At 34.1% G+C, this 23,256-nt stretch overlaps 1 protein-coding gene across 6 annotated transcripts in view; it reads left to right on the top strand.

Annotated features, from left to right (window-relative positions):
* Nucleotides 1-23,256, top strand: part of EPHA7 (EPH receptor A7) — a 173,173-nt gene that overhangs the window by 41,842 nt on the left and 108,075 nt on the right. For all 6 annotated transcript variants that reach the window (XM_045499052.1, XM_045499051.1, XM_045499050.1 and 3 more), the window contains exons 4-5: nucleotides 19,315-19,470; nucleotides 20,545-20,880. In XM_045499052.1, the coding sequence (XP_045355008.1) occupies nucleotides 19,315-19,470; nucleotides 20,545-20,880 (492 nt within the window). The remainder of the gene's footprint in view (nucleotides 1-19,314; nucleotides 19,471-20,544; nucleotides 20,881-23,256) is intronic.

Raw genomic sequence — 23,256 nt, 5'->3', positions numbered from 1 at the left:
CACAACGTCTATAGGTCTTTGCATAGTGAGTACATAAGAAGCATTCATAATATTTGTTGGATGATAAATAAGTGAATAACTGTACAGGAAGACCGCACAGTACATAAGATGAGCTGTGATAAACATTTGTCAGAAGGTTACTGTATTGTGAGTGTCCAAAGAATAATGGACAATAATTAACTTGATATGAGAGGTAGAGGGAAGTAGAAATTTCAAGTTTCCTACTAGTGAAGGAATAACAACTTTAGTTTTTGTTTTTTGTTTTTTAATTCTAGGTTAAGACTTATCTTATAAGTGGAGACATACCTTTTATGTAGATAGAAGTTTGAAATAGTGACTCTGATCTGAGAGAAGAGAGGGTGGTAATAAGAACGGTCCTATCAACTTCAACGTATATAGCACTTTTTCCATTTTTCAAACCTTTTTTTAACAAAAATTTCAAGTGAGGTTAATTTCTTCTTTCAATGTTTATTTATTTATTTTGAGGAAGAGATGAAGTGAGTAGGGGAAAGTGCAGAGAGAGAGAGAGAGAGAGAGAGAGAGAATCCCAAGTGGGCTCTCCACTGTCAGCACAGAGCCTGACACAGGGCTCAATCCCACAAACCTGTGAGATCACGACCCCATCTGAAATCCAGAGTGCAGTCGAATGCTTAACCCACTGAGCCACTTAGGCACCCCAAAGAGGTTAATTTCTAAGCAAACATCTAGAACTTTAGCTGGAGAAACTTGAAGAAAAAGTAAGTTTATGGAAGCTAAAACTAAACTTGGTAACAAAGTTATGTTCCATTTTGTATGACTATGAAAAAAAAAATCTAGCCGTAATCTTTTTTTTCCCCCTGCTAGTTAGGACAGGGCTTCATTAAAGGAGATACCTAGGACTCAGGAGTAAAATTGACAGCCTGTTTGTAGTATAGCAGGGTTTCTCAACACTAGCCCTACTGACATTCATGCCACGTAATTTCCGTTGTGGTGAGTCCGTAGGTTGTGTAGCAGCATCTCTGATGTTCACCTACCAGATGCCAGTAACATCACCCCAGTTCAAATAACCAAAAATGTCTGCAGGTATGGCAAGATGTTCCCTGCGGGCAAAATCACCCCCACTTGAGAAATATTGCACTGGAAAATTAAAAGTTATATCCTCATGCTGTATGGATAGGAAAACTTGATAATATTTTGGAGCCGTTGTAATTCCCATGTAAATTGTTTCTAGCCCTGTATTTGGTGATTATTAGCAAAATGTGACCAGTTTCAGATTTTGTGTGGAATGTGAAAGTGGTGAGGACTCTGGACTACTTGTCTCAGAAAACAAAGACATCAAAGGAATAGAATGGGTGGTAGAAATGTAAGATAAGAGTGTAGAGTTAATTTGTGTCTTGAGGATCTGCCTTAAAGGTGTGAAGAGAGAATACATGAGTCTGCCTGAACCTTTGACTTGCTTGGGACCCAGGGTTGAAGAATTGAAGAAGCCTTACATTTCCCGCAAAGATGGGCTTCAGTTATGGGGTATGCACTTGTGTATATAGTCTTTATTTTTGTTCAAATGCACTTGAATGGAAGACAGTGAGTGTTTCTTATAACGGGTGGCTACAGTTTTCCAGAAAATGAGCTGCGTATATTCCTGTAGGTAGGAGACATGTCTTTGGCCTTCTGTTCTCATATGTTATGGTCAGCTGTTATCATGTCAGTTGTTTGGCTGTGGACTACCAGTGTTGTATTAGTAGGTGAAAATGAAACCACAGTTTGTCACTTGGTCACTGCTGGTGACAGTATGGCATACTCTCTGGAGTGTGATCCCTTTCCTTCTTGTTTATGATCCTCAGAGTTATTAATTATGAGAAGGCCCCACCTTCTTCTGCCTAACTTCTCCCATATCTATAGACCATAAATCTCTTATAATGGAGGTTTTGTGGGCATACTTGCTAAGAGAAATAATGACAGAAGTCCTAAAATACTGTGATTTTTCTCCTTTAGTTGTCATGAAGAAAGAGAATGGTAGCGTTCACTTTTCTTAGTTGTCTTTAAAAAAATGTCATACTTTGCAGATATGGATAGAAAGCATATTGATAGCAAATTGTGTATGGATGCTTACATCACTGTTAAGGGCAGCAAAGGAAAAGCATGAACTGACTTGAAAATAAGTTGTATTATTGTAGAATTCTGTTCTTTTTTCATTACTTTTCCTTTTTTCGCTCTTTCTCGCTCTCCCTCTTTTCAGTGAACGTTTTATCTGTAATAGCTGCCTGCAGTGTACTGGAGCTTTTCTTGACCCTTTCAAACCCTTGAGTTTTTATCAGTCTGTCTTATGTTGTTTTATTTTGGTATTACATGGCAAGTTACACAGATTGAAACGTGTGTTTGGCATATTTTCTTTCATTGGAGATTATAGGGCAAAGTTGTACCTCTATCTAAATAACCTACTAAACAAAGTAAATTTGTACAGACCAAAGCAACAGAAGGAAAACTGGGTTAAATTTCAAATGGATTTTTAAATGACGTTATTTTAAAGAATCCTTTATACATGATTTCTTCAGCTGTCGAAACTATTAAAGGAATTCCTAAATTGAAACTTATAGATATTTAGCTACATAATTTATATAATTATGCAGTTAAAAAGACTGCTTACAAAAATGTTGGAGAACATTCCAGAAGCTGTTTTTACATTTTGGTGAAGCAAAATTATCTTAATTAAAAAAACAAACAAACAAAAAACAGAAACAAACCTGTTCTTTACAATATAACGTAATAAAGAATTATAATATTAATTGACATGTATAAAGTACTTAGTATGTGCTAGGGATTGTTATAAGTTATTTTGTCCACCTAACAGTCCTATTAAGAAAAAAAAATTACTTTTCCTAGGCCGTTTACTATCCAGTGGTCTAGTAGTAGGTCAAGCATTTAAACCTAGGGTTTGAACTCAAAGTGTTTGGCTCTGTAGCTTGCATTCTTACAGACTGTCCTCTACTGATCTATAAACTTTTTCTTACCCATCAATATGTATCCAATATGCAAGTTTCTTCTATTTTGACAAATAGAATTTCAGTCTATGTAACTATATATAAAACACTAACATCTTGGGCAGTATTAAAGACTTGATTAGTGAGACATTAACAATAGAATGAAGACTTCAAAGGACCAAACTCTTGTGAAATATAAAGGAAATATGACTAACATCTTTACATTTAATTGGAGGAATATGAGAACTGTCTTGCAAGACTGTAGTGAGAGTATAATGACCCTGCATGAGATGATAGATAGATAGATAGATAGATAGATAGATAGATAGATAGATAGATGATAGATAGGTGATAGATAGCTGGAGATAGAAATGTAAATCTGAGCTAAAGTGATTAATTTTAGGAACGGGAAGAGAGAGGAGGGACTCAGTTGCTTAAACCAGAGGTCAGATATGGCTTTACGAGGAGATGCGATTTAGAATTGTAGCAAATGCATTTGTAATGAATCTTCTTCCAAAAGTTTAGTGCCACATAGTTTACTTCTTGATATAAATAGCTCTAAATTCGAACCTGACTCTAAAAAAAAAAAGAAAATGCTCTGGTTATATACCTTTTGTGAGACTCTATGTCATTGTAGTGCTTTCTGTTGGTTGGAAAGTCAATATTCTACTACCTACTTATTATTTCTTCTTCTGACATTTGATAAAATCTTCTTTATCTATTGTTATGCCATTTCTCTCTGAAAGTTAATAATAGGAATATTTATGAAACACTGAGGTGTAGTATGAAAGGATTTATTCTTTCATATGTTAATCAAATATGTAAAATGGGATTTGGAGTACATTTTTTTGTTTGTTTTGCAAGAAAGCATGCACTATATTTATCCATTAGTAAATGGCATGCTCATGTTATGCTCGTGATTATTCAGAAGGAATTGCATTCAAGGAAACGTAGAGTAACAAATATAGCATAAACCTTTGCCATTCTAGAGATATAACTGTGGAGATGTTGATGAATCCTGAATGTGAAAAATACCTCTAATTTTGATACTATCCTCAAACTCACTAATTAAATTATCTGCATAACACTGTTGATAATCCTATGTGGTAAGCAGCTGGCAAGTCAGTGATGTATCAAATTCCAGAGAATCAAGAATATATACTGATAGCAAGATTGAGAAACTGTTCCATAGTATTTCCAGAAATCATAGTGAACAAAGGAAATATGATTCTAAAGTACTTTTCTGGGTTTCCTGCACAAAGTATTGGTTGAAAAAATTTAACTATAGCATTCTCTATTTCTGAAAAGTCAGGGCTTATGCTTTATACTTGATACAAATCTGTTTTTCACTTGACCAAATTCTTTTTTTAATGTTTATTTGTTTTTGAGAGTGGAGGTGGAGAGGCAGAGGGAGAGGGAGACACAGAATTGGAAACAGGCTCCAGGTTCTGAGTTGTCAGCATAGAGCCTGACGCTGGGCTTGAACTCATGAACCATGAGATCATGACCTGAGCCGAAGTCAGATGCTTAACTGACTGAGCTACCCAGGTGCCCCTCAATTGACCAAATTCTTTAATAACTAGTTATATGGTACATCTGGATTTTAAGAAAAGATGAGAATTTTTGCTCATATAGTTTTCTGTTAATTTTATTTTTGACTTTGATGTTAAAACAACAAAGTAGAATTTTAGGGTATGTTGATAAAATTTAATGTAATATAAACTGCAGAGAAAATGTGGTATCTATTGGTTCATTCCAAATATAAATTATTGCAAGCTTTGATTAGGTCAAAATACACAGATATCTTTATTGTATTATTATGTATCACAAATATTTGAATAGAAAAATATATAAACTCTTAGCCATTGTGACAATTCTTTTAAGAAATATACACTCTAAATCATAAGTCTGTATATAAAAACTTGGCAGAGAGTAGTTTATTTTGAGAATTCTCTATTCCCTTGCAATGTAACCTTTTTTAAAGAGTAATAGAAGAATTAATTTAATAAAAATTAATGAATTTGTGAAATAGACATTAAGGCAATAACAATATATAAACCTACTCAACTATCATATTTTCCATGTGAAAAGTAGAATGTTTAACTAACCATATTAAATGGCACTTAGGTTGTTAGAGCTACACACGTTGCACTTTGCAATGAGGTATTCAAACATTTCATGAGCAGAAAATTAACTATTTAAAGGTTTGGACGAACTGCATACCATTTGGTGATGCAACATAGATGGAAAATATAATAAAGCAAAGTTATAATGAGGATAACAGGTAAAGAGCAGTGCACCTTATCTTGATAAAAGATGGTTTCCTCCAAATTCTAATTTTGCAAAATATTTTATAGCATTCAACGTTTGTCTATTTGTATGATAAAAGAAGGATTTCATTTTGGGAAAATCTAAGAACTGCAAAATCTTTACTGACACTGACTAGTCATACTCTTTTAACATCTGTAGCTTGCAAAGATTCACCTTTTAGCCTTTACTGATTATTTATTTATTTATGTATTTATTTTTAATTTTTTAAATGTTTATTTTTGAGAGACAAGAGTGTGAGCGGGGGAGGGGCAGAAAGAGAGTGAGGACAGAATTCGAAGCAGGCTGCAGGCTCCGAGCTGTTCCAAGCTGTCAGCACAGAGCCCACTGTGGGGCCTGAACTCACGAACTGAGAGATCATGACCTGAGCCCAAGTCATATGCGTAACTAACTGAGCCACCCAGGCACCCCAAGGACTGCTGATTTAAACTACAAAATAATGTTACTGAAAAATGGCAGATGGAAAGGAATGGCAAAAGTCATATTCTTGCAAGGTTGGGACTCTTTCCTCTTATCATTGTTGACATTTGGCAAGGTTCACCATTGGTCTTGTTATGCCTTAGGTACAGTTTACTGTTTCATTATGGTGAAATAAAATAAAAGCATTTGAAAAATTTCAAGCATCAGATGCAGATGCCTCAGTTTTTCATTGGTATATATCCAGTCACAAAGGTGTTACACAAATTCTTATACAATGCTTGATTATTCCTTAATTGATCACACCTTGGCTTTTAGACATTATGTTTATATAGGCATATAGACAGCTAGTATTCTTGTCTGTCTTTTGTTGAACACTTACAAAAAAGTAATTCAACTTAAATGTTGAAAATAATTACTCTAAAAGTATTGTCTGACCCATTCCACCTGGTTTCCATCTGTGACAATATGTCTTCACAATCTGTCCTCTGCTTTTCTTCTGTATGTTCTTTACCATTAGTTTTGGGTGCAATCTTTGAACTGCTTTTTTCCTTCTTTATTATCTGTATTCTGGTTAGTATAAATTAAAATTTCCAAACCTTTATGTAGGCTTTGAGACGACTTGATTCTAATTAACTAGGAATATTTAATTCCCTATCAGCTCTCTGTACATAATACCGTACTGTATGGCACCATTAGTGTAGAAATAGAATGGATCATTATATTCTAGTTTAGCCTTTTCTTTGTAAGAAATTTCAACACATTTTTCATTTGGAAATGTACACATTTACATTATTATCCTTTACCATAAGAAAACAGTATTTCACTTGTACAGTTTTCATTTATTTCAGATTTAAATATACTTTGTAGTACTTACATTACTTTTTCTGAGCTAATTCTTTATGATAAAGTACTCTATGTTCTTATCCAGTTTTCCTGTCTTAAGGTTTCAGTTTTAACTTGAAAAAAGTAAAATATTAACATGTACATATAAATAGGCTTTAACCCTTGGTTTTGTCATGCCCCTGCATAGGCCATATGCAAAATGAATTAATTTATTTTAGAGACATATGAAATTGAATGCAAAACACAAAGGTACAGAAGGGTATGTGGATATATATGTGTATATCCTTATAATAAGAGAAAAGATGTAATGGCCCATTGTATTTAAATTACTTTTTTTGTTTACAATAATTGTTTTTAAAATTTAAAAGAGAGCCAGTAAGAAATAAATTGAAATCATTTTTCATAATGTAAGGCATCAGTGATATTTCTGTGTTTTCCAATAGAAATGTTAATTACAAGAATTTATTTTAATAGTGGCCTGTCTAGTTCCAAATTACTAACAGAAATGAAAGTATATGTGTACTTTCTAGAATATGGCAATTCTGGATTATCTACAACTAGAATATTCTTGTTTTTGAGTTTGGATAACTCATATATTTAAAGAAGAATGGTCTGTTTTAAGAATGAGGGACTATCACTCTTTATCTTTTTGTCTTAGAAAAGAGCCCTACACTGACAGTTTGATTATGATTTATAATTCACAACTAGTAGTTTCCCTCTCTTGGAACTTTTCTTTCCCTTGTTCAAAGAAAAATGCTCTAATTATATGGTTATAAAATATTTCACATCTCATTCATATACTTATTCATATTACTGTGTTAAAGATGCTCATAGAATTGTGTTGCAAATTATCTAAAGCACTAATCTAAACATGGCTATGCAGTTTTCTCCCTGGACAGCATAAAGGGAACTCCTTAAGAGTGAGAGCCCATGAAGTGTCTTTCCTTAACTGATATAGTCAGGACTCTACTGCATTCTACTTAGGTATATGCTATGCTCTTCCCATTGATCTGATTACAATAAAAAGTTTACTTAGTTGTGTTGGTGAATTAGTCTTTGGTAAGTGGGATAGTTACTGCCTGGTGCTTAATATTGCAGGATGAATTCAATAAATGCATTCAGTAAATGCGGGTTAACTTCCTGCTATATGCTAGGCATTGTGCTAGGCTCTGGAATCTACAGATACATAATTTCTGCCCTTGAGGGTCTCACAGTGAGCTAGAAGAGACACACCTGGGGAAATAATTACGACAGTGTTAATGCTATAATTGTGGTATGTCATACAGATCAGTTTGGATTGTCTTCAGTAGCTTTAGGAGAAGGGAAATTTTTAACTGATTCGTGAAGGATGAATTAGTTATTCCTTAAAAGCAGGAGCTAAACTAGATGTTTTTTTTTTTTAAATATCGAACATAGCTACTCTTTTTAAAAACAGTTTTTATTAAAAAAAATATTAAACAATATTCTAGTAGTACCTACAGTGTCTTTCTGCAAAATGCTGTGAATGCAAAGTGGATAGGATACTGATAGAGTTCTGTTGGATTATTTACTTGGTGTGGAGATAAAAATTAAAAATTAACTCGTTTTCTATTTTTAAGGAGTAGAAAGTATGGGGATGCAGTTACAAAATCTTACTGTTTAATTTCTAGAAATTCAGTTTGTCTTACCACTATATATACACATATGTGTATATGTATGTATAAATGTGTGTGTGTGTGTGTGTGTGTGTGTGTGTGTGTGTGGTGAGCTCCCTTTTTTGAAAAAACGAATGAGCTCAACAATATCATTTGCTGCGAGGATTTATTCTGCCTGTTATTTTCTTTTATTTCTAAGAATTAAGGATTGAATGAATACCCTCATTGTCCTGATGCATCTTTTTAAAATGTCATGCTTCAGGGCAAACTGATTTCTTTATGATCTTCAAAAAATTTTCCACTGACATAACAGAAATGATTATTTATCTTCCCACATGTTCAAACTGCCTTAAACTGCTTTAGGGTTATTTGCTTCACAAGACTTAGTATTGATCCACATTTTATAACTGACTAAATAAGGAAAAAAGTAGTCTTCACAAAATAGCTAGAAAGATTGTTTTAACTGATGATTGTGTTTTAATCATTTTTGAAAGTTTTGCTGAAAACATGGTGAAAAGCCCACACTTCAGACTGCTTGAAATGGAAGGACTGCCCTTTGCTTTAAGAAATTAAGATGGAATTATTTCTTTTCATTATGGTTATGGATCTCGCAAACTTTTTCTACAGATAGGTAGATTTAAGTGTTTTGTAGGAGAAAAAACAAATATTGATGAATCACTCATAAAATAGTTTAATTGTAATACTTTGAATTGTACTAAAATGTTCACTTTATTAAATATGATTACATTTCAAATATGTGTATTGATATACATATTTCCTGCCCCACTAAAGTTTTTTGAACTTGAAGTAACCTGATTTTATGAACCATTTTGATGTTGCCAGATCCACACTATTAGCATCGCTGAAAGACAAACCAATAACTGCCACAAATAACTCTCCAGTTTAAATATAATTGGTCAATAATAAGTCTCTACCCACATTTCCTGCATGTCTACCTGCGCTGAGTAGTTTTCTCTCTTCACGTTGATGAAGTGCTACAGCTCTGGCAGGAAAGGTGACTTTAGAGTCTGTATTCACCACTGAAATAGGAGATAATTAAGCACATTGTAAAAGATACAGATTAAGGCACAATATTTATAGCTTATAGAACACTTTATTATGAAATACCAGAATTTTAATTGGCTTAAGCACATAAGCAACTGATTATTCACACCATTTGATACCAGGACAAAAGTAATATGTATTTAGAGATCATCATATTTGCTTTTTTAGTGGACAGAACTTTGGTCCGTTGCCTAGCATAATGCAGAGAGTAGACAAACAATAATTATGTAGTCGGGGAAAGAATGAGTAATTTGACTGTATTTGCCTAATAATTAATTTGTTTTTCTTGTTTGTTTACACATCTGATAATGCAGAAGTGGCTCATTGTTTATTAGAGGTAGAAACTAGAGTGAAATAAAAACTCAGCATGGAAACTGACATCATGAAATAATCATATAGTTATTTATTGAGTGCTTATTCTCCACCAGGCACTGTGCTAGACTTTTCACAGGAATTATACACTTTAATTCACAATAGTCTGAATACAGTCTTATTATTAGGCGTCGCTGTTTTAGATATGGACAAACTGGGCTCAGAGAACTTAAGCAGATTTGCAAAGGTTACACAGCTAGTACACGCTAGAGGGGAAGCCAGTGTCATCATTTATATAAAGGCCAAGTTGTATTGCTTTTACAGGCTTGTTGAAGTGAGACTTTCTGTGGTGAAATTAACAATGTCATTCGGAACATGAATTTCGTCTTTTAAGAAGTGTTGTTTTAAAAATGATTATGTTCAAGCTAGAGTTTTGGTCGTTCAAAAGAGGAACCCTCATTCATATATTTTACTTTTTTTGTATGTAAAACCTACATTGTCTAAGTTTTCTTGGTATGTTTTCAAAACTATGAGGAATGGTTTAGTATAATGAGAATGAATAATAACATTGAAATTATAAAACCTATGGTATTATAATAAATATAAGAAAAATATTTAAAAATGGACTTGACATACAACAATTTAAATAAAAACTTGAAATTAAAAAATAAAAGAAAAAAAGAAACTTGACAGTGGCCTAGATGCTATGGTAAATTGTGTCCCTGCCTGAAATCTTTCTAACACCAATTGCTATTTAAGAGCTCTCCCCATTACAGCCTCTTGTTGATAATGACAATGCCCTCAAGGAGATCTGTTAGTAAAATAAAATAATACTGTATCATAAGCAAGGCACTTTTTAAAGTCACTACAGGTAAGTAATGTTTGAGTTTGGTTAGCTAGCTTCCCCTAGCAGAAGTGTTTTTAGACCATGGGAACCCAATAATTATACCATTTTGCTATAGGCTTGTATTAGGGCTAAAATTATTCTGTGTTAGTGCTTTTCCCATGGGGTTATTGCTAGAAAATAGGTAACATACTGGAACATACTGAATTGCATAAGTAATTCAGTTTTTTATCTGTAGGTTGATCCCTCAGAATGGACCTATGAGGATAATCTTGAGTGAGATCCAGAAGGGTCTGATTTCATTTTTCATCCTTTCTTTTATGACAGTTGATGTTTAAGTTATTTACCTAATTTAAAAATTCCACTGCTGGATTCTTATCTGCATGAACCAAAATGAATGTGCCCGTCTCTGGCAACACAGATAGGGTTTGACGACAATGGCACAGTGAGAGCTAGAGGTGAACTGTTGGGCAGATGCATCGCTGACACTGTGCCCGCCACTGCCTATCAAGGATGGCGTGCAGAGGCCGGACAGTCCTTTAGAGCTGGTCTTTCACACTCTCGCTGAGGCACCACTGACAGACTAAGTGGGTGTGAGTTGGTATGTGGGGTTTTGGAGGTATGGTGATGGTGGTTGACATACACATTTTTTAAAGGTAGCATTTCAATGAAAACAATTGTATGGGAGTTTAACAGTTAGAGAACTGATTAACTGATTACTGTATTATTGTTAAGACAAGTTTTTGTAAACGGAAATACACACACGCACGCGCACACACACACACACACACACACAAACACGCGTATGTCTACAGCACTTAATAATTGATAACAAGGAAAACAAAGACATTGAAGCCCAGGAATGTGAAGTGACTTTGTCCAAATTACATGCCAGTAAATCATGGAGTAGATTTGAACAGATTTTTTTAGTTAAAATCCAGTTCTTGTTTGCCGTATCACGTTACTTCTTTAGCATAGCCTAATTTTTATAAAGTAGAATAAGAAGACAAAAAAGATATGAATGTTCTAACTTGACATTTTTCCTCTTTTTTTTTTTTTTTTTTTTTTTTTTTTTTACCATTTTGGTAATGACATCAGAATTATAGTGATATTTTGGTAAAATGAAGAGTACCTTAATGCCAGACCCCAGAAAAATTCCTGGCATATTCCAAACCTATAATTTAATAAAGGACAAAAAAAACTGTGTTTATATAATGCTTTGTTTTCTTTTACAGTCTTTTAAAAAGTTTTAAAATAAAACTTTAAAAAGGTTCTCATTTTACATGTTTCTTTTCCACTATATGGTATTAGTAAACATTAAGTACTCAATTAAATAACACAACTAAATAATATATATACTTATAATGCCCTGAAATTAATTTTTCTTTTTTCTTTTTAAAAATCCCCAAATATTTTCAGTACGTGATACCTGTTATCACATGCTTTATATTCTGCACCATTTCTTTTCTAAACTCTTACAAGTTAGTTCTAGGGTGATGTGGATGGTGCCTCACAAACTGTAAGATGTTCGTTACATCATGTTGTTTTTATCCTCTCTGCCCGCTGTTCATTCTCAATGTGAAAAATCATAGCATATCAGTGACAGGAGGTCTGGCGTTCAGGTGGACTTTTGTAATTATTCCCACTGAGGCACTGTCAATAGGATTAAAAAACAGATTCTGGATCTGTCCACCCCAGATGAGGTCAGCACTTTGAGCAGTGGGAGTACTATTTCTACAAGCTGTGCTTTCCCCCTTGCATTGTAGAGCATAGACATTAATATGACACAAATATTTGAGAGCTCCTATGGAAACGGACTGGCTTTGCTCTGAATTAGGCTCTGAATTAAGCAAAATGTCCATCTGCAATAAATAAAATAACATTCATTAGGATCCCTAACTATGTATTTATGTAGATTCTACAATAATATTAAAGCCCAGAAAGTTTCAATTACAGAACAATCCACTTATAGTTCATAATTAATAAACTCTTTGCAGCTGCATAACTGTGGCCGGAAACATCTGCAAAACCTCATATTTTACACACAGACGCATACACATAATTCCTTCAGAAAAAGTTCAATTGTGCTTAAAATCACAGGTCTGGAAACAGAGTAAGACCTGAGGAAGCTGAATCTAGCTGTATTCAGTTAGCTTATGGTAGGAGAAGGGGGGACTGGGGCTTCCCTTGTTTGGCAAAGAGATATGGGTAAAATAAAATAATGTTTAAGGTCTATTCAGGTATTCACCCAAAACTAACTTTGTATCATTAAAAACCTCCCCTGACTATAAGCTAGTTTTAATAAGAATCTATTTCTTTTGTTATAAAATTATTCAGATAAAATTGCTACTCCTGAGATTAAAGATAAATTATTATTTATGAAACTCTAAAATTAACAAATGAGTAAAAGGAATATATTGATGATAGGTTATAATCTAGATCATAGACTTAAAAATTTCCAATTCTTTAAATAATTCTTAGCTAATTTTTATACCTAAATACAGCTTTATAACAATAGATGAATATAGAGTATATGTATTAGAAAGGCAAACTAATATATTATTGAAAGCTTAATTTGACATTTTTCTTAATATTTGCTTACTTCTGTGTTCAATTTGAAGTTGTATTATTAATGGGTTTCATTATATATACCAGCTTTACTGAAATATAATTCACATACCATACAATTCACCCATTAAAGTGAACAATTCAATGGTTTTTCAGTATAGTCATACGAGTTGTACAACAACCATCACTATAAATCAAATGTAGAACAGTTTAATCACCCCAAAAAGAAACCCTGCACCCAATAATAGTCACTCACCATTTCTTCTCCCTGCTCCAGCCCTTAGCAACCAGTAACTTATTTTTGTGTCTAATGGTGTGAGTATTCTGGACATTTCGCATAATGGAAATATATTTTTGTAACTGGATCTTTTCATATAGCCTGATATTTTCAGAGTTCATCCATATTTGATTGCTGAATAATATTCTTTTGTGTTTATTTGTTTGCTAGTTGATGGACATTTGGGTTGTCTCTACCTTTATGGCTATTATGAATAATTTAGTTGTGAACATTTATGTGCAAGTTTTGTATCAATATACATTTTTTATTTCTCTGGGGTATACACCTAGAGTGGAGTTGTGAGGTGTTGTGAGGTAATCTGGTAACTATGTTTAACTTTTTGAGAAATTGCTAGTCTTTTTTTTCAAAGTGGCTACACCATTTTACATTCCTAACACAGCAAGGCATGAGACTTCTAATTTCACCATATTCTTACCAACACTTGTTTTATCTGCCTTTTTTTCTTATACCTATCCTACTGGGGATAAGTAGTATCTCATTGTGGTTTTGATGTGCACTTCTCTGATGGCTAATGGTGTTGATCATTTTTATACGTGTTCATTGGCCGTTTGTGTGTCCTCCATATAGAAATATCTGTTCAGATTCTCTGCCTATTTTTGATTAGCTTATTAGTGAATTTTCATTTTTTCATTTTCATTAGCTTTAAGAACTAATCTTTCATTTCCATTTTTCATTTCATTAGTTTTAAGAAAACTAAAAGTTTTCTTAAATTTCTAATTTATTAGATTTCTTAATAATATCTCATTTTACCTCCTTCATTGATTTTATGGTGGATATATCTTGTGATGTATTCTTTAGAAACTTTGATAGTCTGAGACAAGACCCAGAACCTGCAGGATGATGGTTCTAAACAACTGGAAAACCTTTAGAGTATAGAAATGTCCAGACCGTAATGATGATTCAGTGATTTTGATAAGGTCAAGTCATTACTGTTTTTTCAATGTGTCCCTAATGTGCAGTGATAGTGGACAGCTGACTAAGATATAAATTATCAGTGCTTTAAGGTCCAGGGTCGTGTCAAGTGTGTCTGATATTAAAAGTGGAGCTTAAGATTTCCAGAAAATGAGTCCATGAAGGACCAGGAAATCTTTCCCATCTGTAGAAGAACTCTAGAAGTATGTGGGTTTTCTGGGATAACCAGTTTGTGGGAAAGGGTCAATTGAAATATAGTTAAGTAGGATATCCCCCAAGCTTACCCTTATAGGTCATAAACCTAAAGAACCAGAGCAAGTCTGAGTATCTGCATCCTCATTCAGAAGGAGAGATATTCCATTTCAACTAATTTTCCAGGCTACACAGAAATTTGTCTGTGGCTTTTAGGATGACCTTTAAGATTGTTCACTGTTGGGACACCTGGGTGGCTCAGTCGGTTAAGCGTCCGACTTCGGCTCAGGTCATGATCTCATGGTCCATGATTTAGAGCCCCGTGTTGGGCTCTGTGCTGACAGCTCGGAGCTTGGAGCCTGCTTCAGATTCTGTGTCTGCCCCCCCCGCCCCTCCCCCACTCACTGTCTGTCTTGCTATGTCTCTCAAAAAAATAAACAAATAAATATGAAAAAAAAATTAAGATTATTCACTGAGAACACGGATTTTTTATACCAGTACCCTGATTGTTCCATAAACTGCATCATGCGAATAGATATTCAAAGTCCTGGCACCCTGTCGACATTCATTGAAGACAACTATGGAATCTGATTGTTAGAGTTTAACTGAGAAATCAGAATACAAGGCTTTAGTATCCATTCTCATATATTTAAATGTCTCCGTGTTCAGGATTTGTTGCAGTATTAGTACTTTTAAGTAAGTCATTTATAAATAGGAAACCCTATTGCCTTTTTTTGTTCTTTTTTAAAAGAATTAAAATCTCAAATATTATTTAGCCACTTTAGTTTCATAGGGACACTATTCTTATTTAAAGATAGTTGAAGTTAAACATAATAAATTTCATTTATTTCATCACAGTAGATATTATAACAGATCTTGTAATATACTAGTATTATGGTTTAGTGGATGTATTATAGTATATTGTTACTGCCTGGGAAACAGAAGTTTCATGTGCTTCCTAGATTCCGTTTTTCTTTGACGGTTTTTCATTGAAGAACGGACTAAGTGAAAACTTGCTTGGTGTATGAAATCTGACAAGATTATGGTTCTCGGCGCTAGGATAATGAACTTATGTTATTTTATTCATTAGGGCCCCACAGGACTTGATAAAACAGTCGAAAGAATCAGTCCCAGGCCTTTGTGATAACACTGAAAAAATAAACTATTACTAAAATAATAGGATAGATCATTTTTACAAAATTAATTAAATATCGAAAACAAATTTTGTACATATTCCCAATCTTCATCAATATAGTGAATATTACCTTCAAATAATGTTCAATTAAAAAAGCCAAAAACATCAAAAGGTAGGAAATTAAAATTGTATGTTTCTTTTTGTAACTAACTTTACCATAGTGCACATACTATATTTTTAAAAAAAAAAATTTAATGTTAATTTTGAGAGAGAGAGAGAGAGAGAGAGAGAGCGTGAAGGGGTGAGGGGCAGAGAGAGAGGGAAACACAGAATCCGAAGCAGGCTCCAGACTCTGAGCCGTCAGCACAGAGCCTGACACGGGGCTCGAACTCATGAACTTTGAGATCATGACCTGAGCCGAAGTCAGACACTTAACCACCTGAGCCACCCAAGCACCCTACACATACTATATTAATTAAAGTTTGCTTTGAGTTCAAATACTATTGAGCAAATTGAGAACTAAAGCAAAGAAAGAAAAGTTTTAAAGCTGCATTTGCACAATTCCTAGAAAGTTATTTCTAGATACTTTACAGTTACGTATAAAGGAATTTATCTTTGAGGTTTCAGAAGGCATTTACCTCTAAAAACTTTCTTACTGGTACCTTTTAGAAAACCAGTTGCATTCCTATAGGGGAGAAATGGCCTTGTTTCCAGATAGCCTTTTTGGGGGCAATTGGAGAGCTCATGTAGATCTTATGTGGCTCTCAGATATGCTACTTCGCCCCAGTTTCTTTCCCTGAGTATTTTACTCAGGTTATTTCTTATAGATATCTCATCTAAATTTTTAATTTTACGAGCATCTGCTACTTCCTACCCAAACTTTTTACCACCCAGTTGCTCACTATTATCCTGAGAGATACAGCTTATGTCTCTGCATGTTCTTGGCTTTACTCTTAACACCCTAGCTCCAAAGATTTTGTACTTATTTTTAATAACTCTAAATTAATAGTCTTCCTAGAGATTAAGTGAAAACTGTCTTGTTACCACTTATTATTTTCAATATTAACTGAACTGAAACAGAATATTACTTCAAAGAAAAAATGTTAAGACTTTGATGACCACATTTTTCCGGCATTGCCTCTATCATTATCTATTTAATGATAGCCATACATGTACTCCTCAATTTTGCTGGCATCTTGGTGCCAAAATTCACAGTGAAATTGAGAATACCTATTTAGTATCTCTTCTGGAAGGTGTGCTAGGCTATTATTTCATAGTTTTCTGAATTAAAATAATAGCTTTAAATTAGTGAAAAGATATCTTAAAAGACAACAGGGACCCAGAGAAAATTAATTTTTAGGGTTGCTTTAGCAACCCTAAAATTAGCCCTGGGGACCCATGGAATGAGTGCCAGACTTTGGCTCATTGAGCAGTCAAGGCTGGTGGAATAGCATATGGTTGAGTATCAGTAGTCCTGTGTTCTAAATCCAGTTTTAACCTAGACAAACAGAATTATTTGAAGAACTCAGGTTACTTTTGCTTCAAATCTGCCTTCCCATCTGTTAAAGTGGTAACAGAATTTAATGTAATTTGAAAGTTGAGTGATAAGGGTTTTACATTTCTCTACATTAGGTACCATATATATTCTACAAACTATGCGAGTTGAGCAAGAAATGTCCCTCCTTATTCGTAAGAAAAATAGGAATAAGCCTTTATTACAAGCTTTTATTTGCAATGGGAGCATGAGGATTCTCCTGGATTCCACCAGGCAATGTGCTGGTGGAATCTTCTAATTCTGGAAGCCTTTCCTAGTGGATGGTAAATTATGTTGCCATTGTGTTTCCCATCTCCGGGCTCCCTAACCTCTTCTCCTTGTAATAACTAATACACACATGTCCTTAAAGACTGTCAGCACATACCTCTTCTTTCTCCTTCTTTTCTGTTTTTAATTCTCTGGACCTTGATGTTATCAAGCTGCAGGTTGTAAGTAAAGCATTGTCTTCTCTATTTTATGGATGTCATATGTGATCACTGAATTATAGATGGAACATAAAGCAACATAGGGTGCATACTTAAAGAGAGGAATTTCTATCTTGAGAAACGCAGGCCAAATCCTTCATCCTATCAGTTAACCATTTTTTTGTGTGGCAGGATCATGTTTTTAGAAACATTTCAAGGTGTTATATTTTAGTTGTATTGTTTTATAGTCAATCTCATTGCTCTCTCTGTGCCTTAGACTTGTATAATTGCTACTGAGAACATGTGAAGAAGTGTCTTTGCCTAAGATGTTTGTGAATGCTTTCCTTTTGTATGAATTAAGGAAGCCAACCAAAAGCAGATTGGCTTCTGAGGGCAGTAGTGCATCATCTATTTGTAAGGAGATGCTTGTAGTTCTGTGTATACATCTATCACTTATCGATTGCAATATAACACATATTTAAATTAAGTTTCTAAGTTATCTGGAATACCTATCTTGTTCGTGTAATATAGCCTTATTTTCTTGAAGCTCAAAAGATGATTTTGAGCTCTCCATTGTTTCAGAATTATGCATTAAGTATTGAGCATGTGAGCAAAAATAGAGAATGACTCAGTATACCATCTTGATAAGATAGGATTGTTTAACTTACCTAAGAGTGAAAATGTAGATTATGTTCCTGAGGGATGCTCAAGTTGAGGACATTAAATAAATGTGCATATAATAAGTTAAAAGCTATACTTGAATTTATGTTAAATATTCACTAATCTTTCTTTATAGATATGATTAATTTTTATTCAATTTGAAGGTCACTAAAACTTAAACATATATTCATTTGATAAATATGAAGGGTAAATTAAAGTTACTTAATATGGTCAATGTATCATGCCATTAATTAATAAAAAAATTTGAAATAATGAAAATTTAATTTGCTAAATTTTAAAGACAAATATATAAAATAATCAGTGATAGAAAACGGTTCAAGGTTTCCTGACTTAATAGCAAATAGGGTCTAAGTGAGAGCAACTTTACTGAGAGGTGCTAGGGACCTTCTTTGTACTTGTCTATTCATTGCTGAGAGCGGTTGCTGTGTTAGTGTGACTGTATTGTTAACTTCTCTCAGGAGAGGATAAACAGTCATCATCTGTTTACAGTTGAAGGCTTTCTCCTTATTTCTGGTGGAATAGGTTTCTCCTATTTATGGGCTTTTGTTATTTTTAGTAACAAGAAAGTTCACTTAGTGCAAGGTACCCTGCCTTATAACTTAAATTGGTTGAAATTGTATCTTGAAGTTTTCTGAACACTTGAGGGAATACATTTCTATCATTTTCAGATGAAATTTTTTATATCATTATTCTTCCTCATCAGGTAATTAAAATTATTTTAGTATTTTTCAGTATCAACCAAATTAACACATAAAAAGTTAATTTACAGCTATTTTATATTAAGAAAACATAGCTTTGAAGTATTTTCGTATGTTTCAACAAGTAAGTTAATTATATTGTAAGTGAAGTTACCCTGAATTAAATATCCTAAGATTTTGTCGTATTAAATTATGCTTTTGTTCAGTTTTGGGCTCTAGGTTTCAGACCAATGCCACCTATTGGTGCAAGTTTACTGTATTATTTGGTTTTTATTGTTTTCCTTTAAAATGTAGTATTCTACATTCTACATTCTACAAATTGATTTACACTGAATACACTTTATTTTATCATAAAGAGCTTGTTTTTCACAAATTAAATTTCATATTTTATTCTTTGCTATTACTAAAATTAAAAAAAAAATCTATCTGCTCTCATGTTTCTATTTTCACTTTCTTTTGCATCCCCAGCCTGTGGCCGTGGTTTCTACAAATCTTCCTCTCAAGATCTCCAGTGCTCTCGTTGTCCCACTCACAGTTTTTCCGATAAAGAAGGCTCCTCCAGATGTGAATGTGAGGATGGGTATTACAGGGCTCCATCTGATCCACCGTACGTGGCCTGCACAAGTAAGTTCAGAATCGTAACGTAGGGAAGGACTTTCAGATTCCTTACACTGGTTGTACTGTTGTGACATCATTGAGAGGGGCTTTGGGTTTGTGAATGAATTCTTAATTGTTATTAAATATTGAATTTTTTTTCATGAACTGATAAGGCCATTTTTCTTTCTTTTTTTTTTTTTAATTTTACTGTTTGTTTATTTTTGAAAGAGAGAGAGACAGAGACAGAGAGAAAGAGAGAGACAGAGTGTGAATGTGAATGGGGCAGAGAGGGAGGGAGACACAGAATCTGAAGCAGGCTCCAGGCTCTGAACTGTCGGCACAGAGTCCGACACGGGGCTCGGGCTCATATGCCGTGAGATCATGACCTGAGCGGAATTTGGACGCTTAACCATCTGAGCCACCCAGACGCCCCAATTTTTCATGAACTGATAAGATGCATTTTAAGAATATTTTTCTCATGTATCTAATAAAAATCATAAATAAAATGCAAAAGTTATTTGAGTCTTACATGGTTATGAAATGTGATTAAAAAGTAATGGTTTCTGACTTAAAATTCCATCACTAAATAGAGCAAATCTCACATCTTGGTGCTTCAATTAATGAATGTTCGAGAGACCCAAATCCAAAGCCAATCCCAGACTTACTGTAAATCATTCTTGAGCACATTAGGAATGAATAGATGTATTCTCTGTTATATGGTTAAAAGGAAAACTATTTTTAAACAACTGCACAACTGTTTTTTTTAGGTGCATTAACTGTTCTTTGTAATTGCTTAGAAGAAAAATAGCTAAAGACTGTGGCAAAAGCACAAAGACAGTTGTTATCCTGTTTTCATTTTGACATATTAAATGGAAAATAAATAGAGCCTCTTGCCAAGTGAATTCAAGGAGGCTTTTATACAGCTTCTCTAGGAAAGGTAATGAAATGTTTATGTAGAAGAAAGCATTTCAACTAGTTTTCTGTATGGTAATTGAGCCACTAGCTTAGTGGCCCACACAGATCCTTTCCGTCATTTTTTGTTTTTGGGGGTTGTTTTTTTCTTTTTTTGTTTATTTGTTTATTTATTTTTGGTTTCCAAAGGGCCTCCATCTGCACCACAGAACCTCATTTTCAACATCAACCAAACCACAGTAAGTTTGGAATGGAGTCCTCCAGCCGACAATGGGGGAAGAAATGATGTGACCTACAGAGTATTGTGTAAGCGGTGCAGTTGGGAGCAGGGCGAGTGCGTTCCCTGTGGGAGTAACATTGGCTACATGCCCCAGCAGACCGGATTAGAGGATAACTATGTCACTGTCATGGACCTGCTAGCCCACGCTAATTATACTTTTGAAGTTGAAGCTGTAAATGGAGTTTCTGACTTAAGCAGATCCCAGAGGCTCTTTGCGGCTGTCAGTATCACCACTGGTCAAGCAGGTATGTTTTTCTGTTTGTCTTCACTGAGTGAATAATGCGACTACATAAGGGAGGTGTCTCGCTCGTGTGAATATTTAGTTAACTTGGCTACACAGAACTAGATTATTCCAGCTCGTTGATGATTCACACCTCTAACTTTTCTTTGTTATTCCTCCTGTTGACTATTAACCATTGCTAGACTCATTAGCATCTCCTTCAGAGATTCTGGCAGGAGAACTAAAAAGGGATAAATTGTCAACCAGTTAAGACTGTTCTAAGACAAGAAGCTCCACTGAAAGATCTAGAAGAGAGTGAAAACATTGGACAAAATGAGATGGTGGCTACTTCTTGCAGTTGGACTCTTTTGTGTGGCATATGCGCATGATCAAAGTCTGCATGATAATCAGGGTGATGAAAGAGTGGAGTGCACTGCCTCACAAAGTGTTAGCCAGTGTTTTACCACATACGATGTGACGTTTGTCATATATGGCAAGTCTGCGTTAAAATGGGCATGAGGGAATTTTAAGTTCATCAGTAGGTTTGTGATCATATTACCATTTGTCATATTAAAGCAAGTACTTGGGAGATCTCGTGAGAATTTCAAAAGAAGTGAATTAGGAAGTAATGACCATGAAGACCGTGAACTTGTAGCTTAGCCTAGGAGCAGTTTTCACTTTTCTTCATGGCATTTGAGGTGCCCTACTCAGTCATGCTTTGTTGTGGTATGTTTTGGAAAATATAAGTTGGAGAGGAAGTTTCAGAAATTGGAGACTTTCTAAACCTTCAGGAAAATCTTATTACTGAAAGAAGTTTCAGAAATTGAGGGCTTTCTCAACCTTTTAAAAATTCTTGCTGGTGAAAGAAGATCCTGTGTGGTAGATGTAGCCAAGTACTGTGTCATTGTTATTAATAAAATGGGACCTGCACTGGAGTACTGAGTTGTGAGAGCATCATCATAAGCTTATAACGGAGTCTTCCTGATCTTTGGCTGGCTGTCAAAACCAGTATTATCCCAAATTCCTGGACATAGATTAATCTATTCTTCACTTCTATGCCAATTTTAACAAAATGTTACCTATTTAAATTATATCTGCAGAATGAAAACTAGGCATCTGGTTTTATGCTTACCATTTTGAACAGATTAATGAGTTCTTATTCTAAAAGTTTCATTTTGATGTTTATTTAAAAGGCTATTGCAAATCTGATCTCCTGTGTAAAAGCAGCAATCTGGAGGAAAAACAACCTAGAAAATTTGAAATTTCCAAAAACTAGACAAAAGAAATCACTAATTTAACTGATTTTGTTTGATTCATTTTTATTTACCCTGACTCTATTTGCTATTCTTTCAAAATCCTTTTGTCAGATATTTTTGCTTGTGTTGCTTTATATTGAAATTTGTCATCATAGCTTTACAGTGAGTGGGTTTGAAACATTTTAGGTTCATGATTGTGACACTAGAGCTATCTTTGGAACCACTAAGAGCAACTCTTAGGCCTGCTGAACTAGAATAGTTCTTTTATTCCTGCTGATATCAAGTATAGAAGGGACATTTTTATTTATTTTTGAATATTACCCAAAGTTGTCGAGCTTATCCCACAAATAGAGGTCGCCAAAGAGTCTGCTTTTGGGGTCTGTATGTTTGCTCTTTAAATACCTGCTGTTTAATTTTTCAGGTTAATACTGCATGGGCTAAATCGGTCATAGATTTTCCCATAAATTCTTGAATCAAATATCTCACAGTTGTTAGGTAAAATGGCTTTGGGTGTTGATTCTCTTCTGACTAAGGGCAAACTAGGTTTGTTTGTTTGTTTGATGGGGGAAGATAATTTAGATTAGATTAGATTGCAAAATTTAGATTGTGATGATTGCAGAGCTCTGTACAAATGCTAAAAAAATACTGAATTGTACACTTAAAATGAGTAAACCTTCTGGTACGTAAATTATATCTCAATAAAGCTATTAAATTTTTTTAAAAGAAATAAATATAAAAAGTTAAAAAGCAAACTATGTTCATACTTTTATATTAACATATTCATTCATAATTGCCACGTCTCTCCTACATCTGAAATGCTAAAACCTCATGAATTTAAAGTTAGCTTTTTTTTTAAAAAAGCTATGCTATTTTTTTTTTTAAAAAGCTATTCTTTTTCAAAAAGAAATGCATCTAAACAAGACAACCTGTGGTAATTGTAGAAGGTTTCCTGTATTTTTTAACAGAGGAAATTTAGAATATATTAGTGACCGTCGCTCTACTGAATTTGCACACCCACTTCCCGCTGTTCCCCATCGCTAATATTTTTGTTCTTTTTAAGGGGAGAATGATTTGAACTTTTTCCCCTGTTCATTACTACACATGGAAACCTGCAGTGATCCTTGAAATTCTCATTCTCTAGTAAC

The sequence above is a fragment of the Leopardus geoffroyi genome, chromosome B2 (genome assembly GCF_018350155.1).
Source record: "Leopardus geoffroyi isolate Oge1 chromosome B2, O.geoffroyi_Oge1_pat1.0, whole genome shotgun sequence".
Taxonomy (NCBI): domain Eukaryota; kingdom Metazoa; phylum Chordata; class Mammalia; order Carnivora; family Felidae; genus Leopardus; species Leopardus geoffroyi.
Note: the sequence above shows the minus strand (reverse complement) of the source record. Positions and strands in the feature narration are given on the sequence as shown.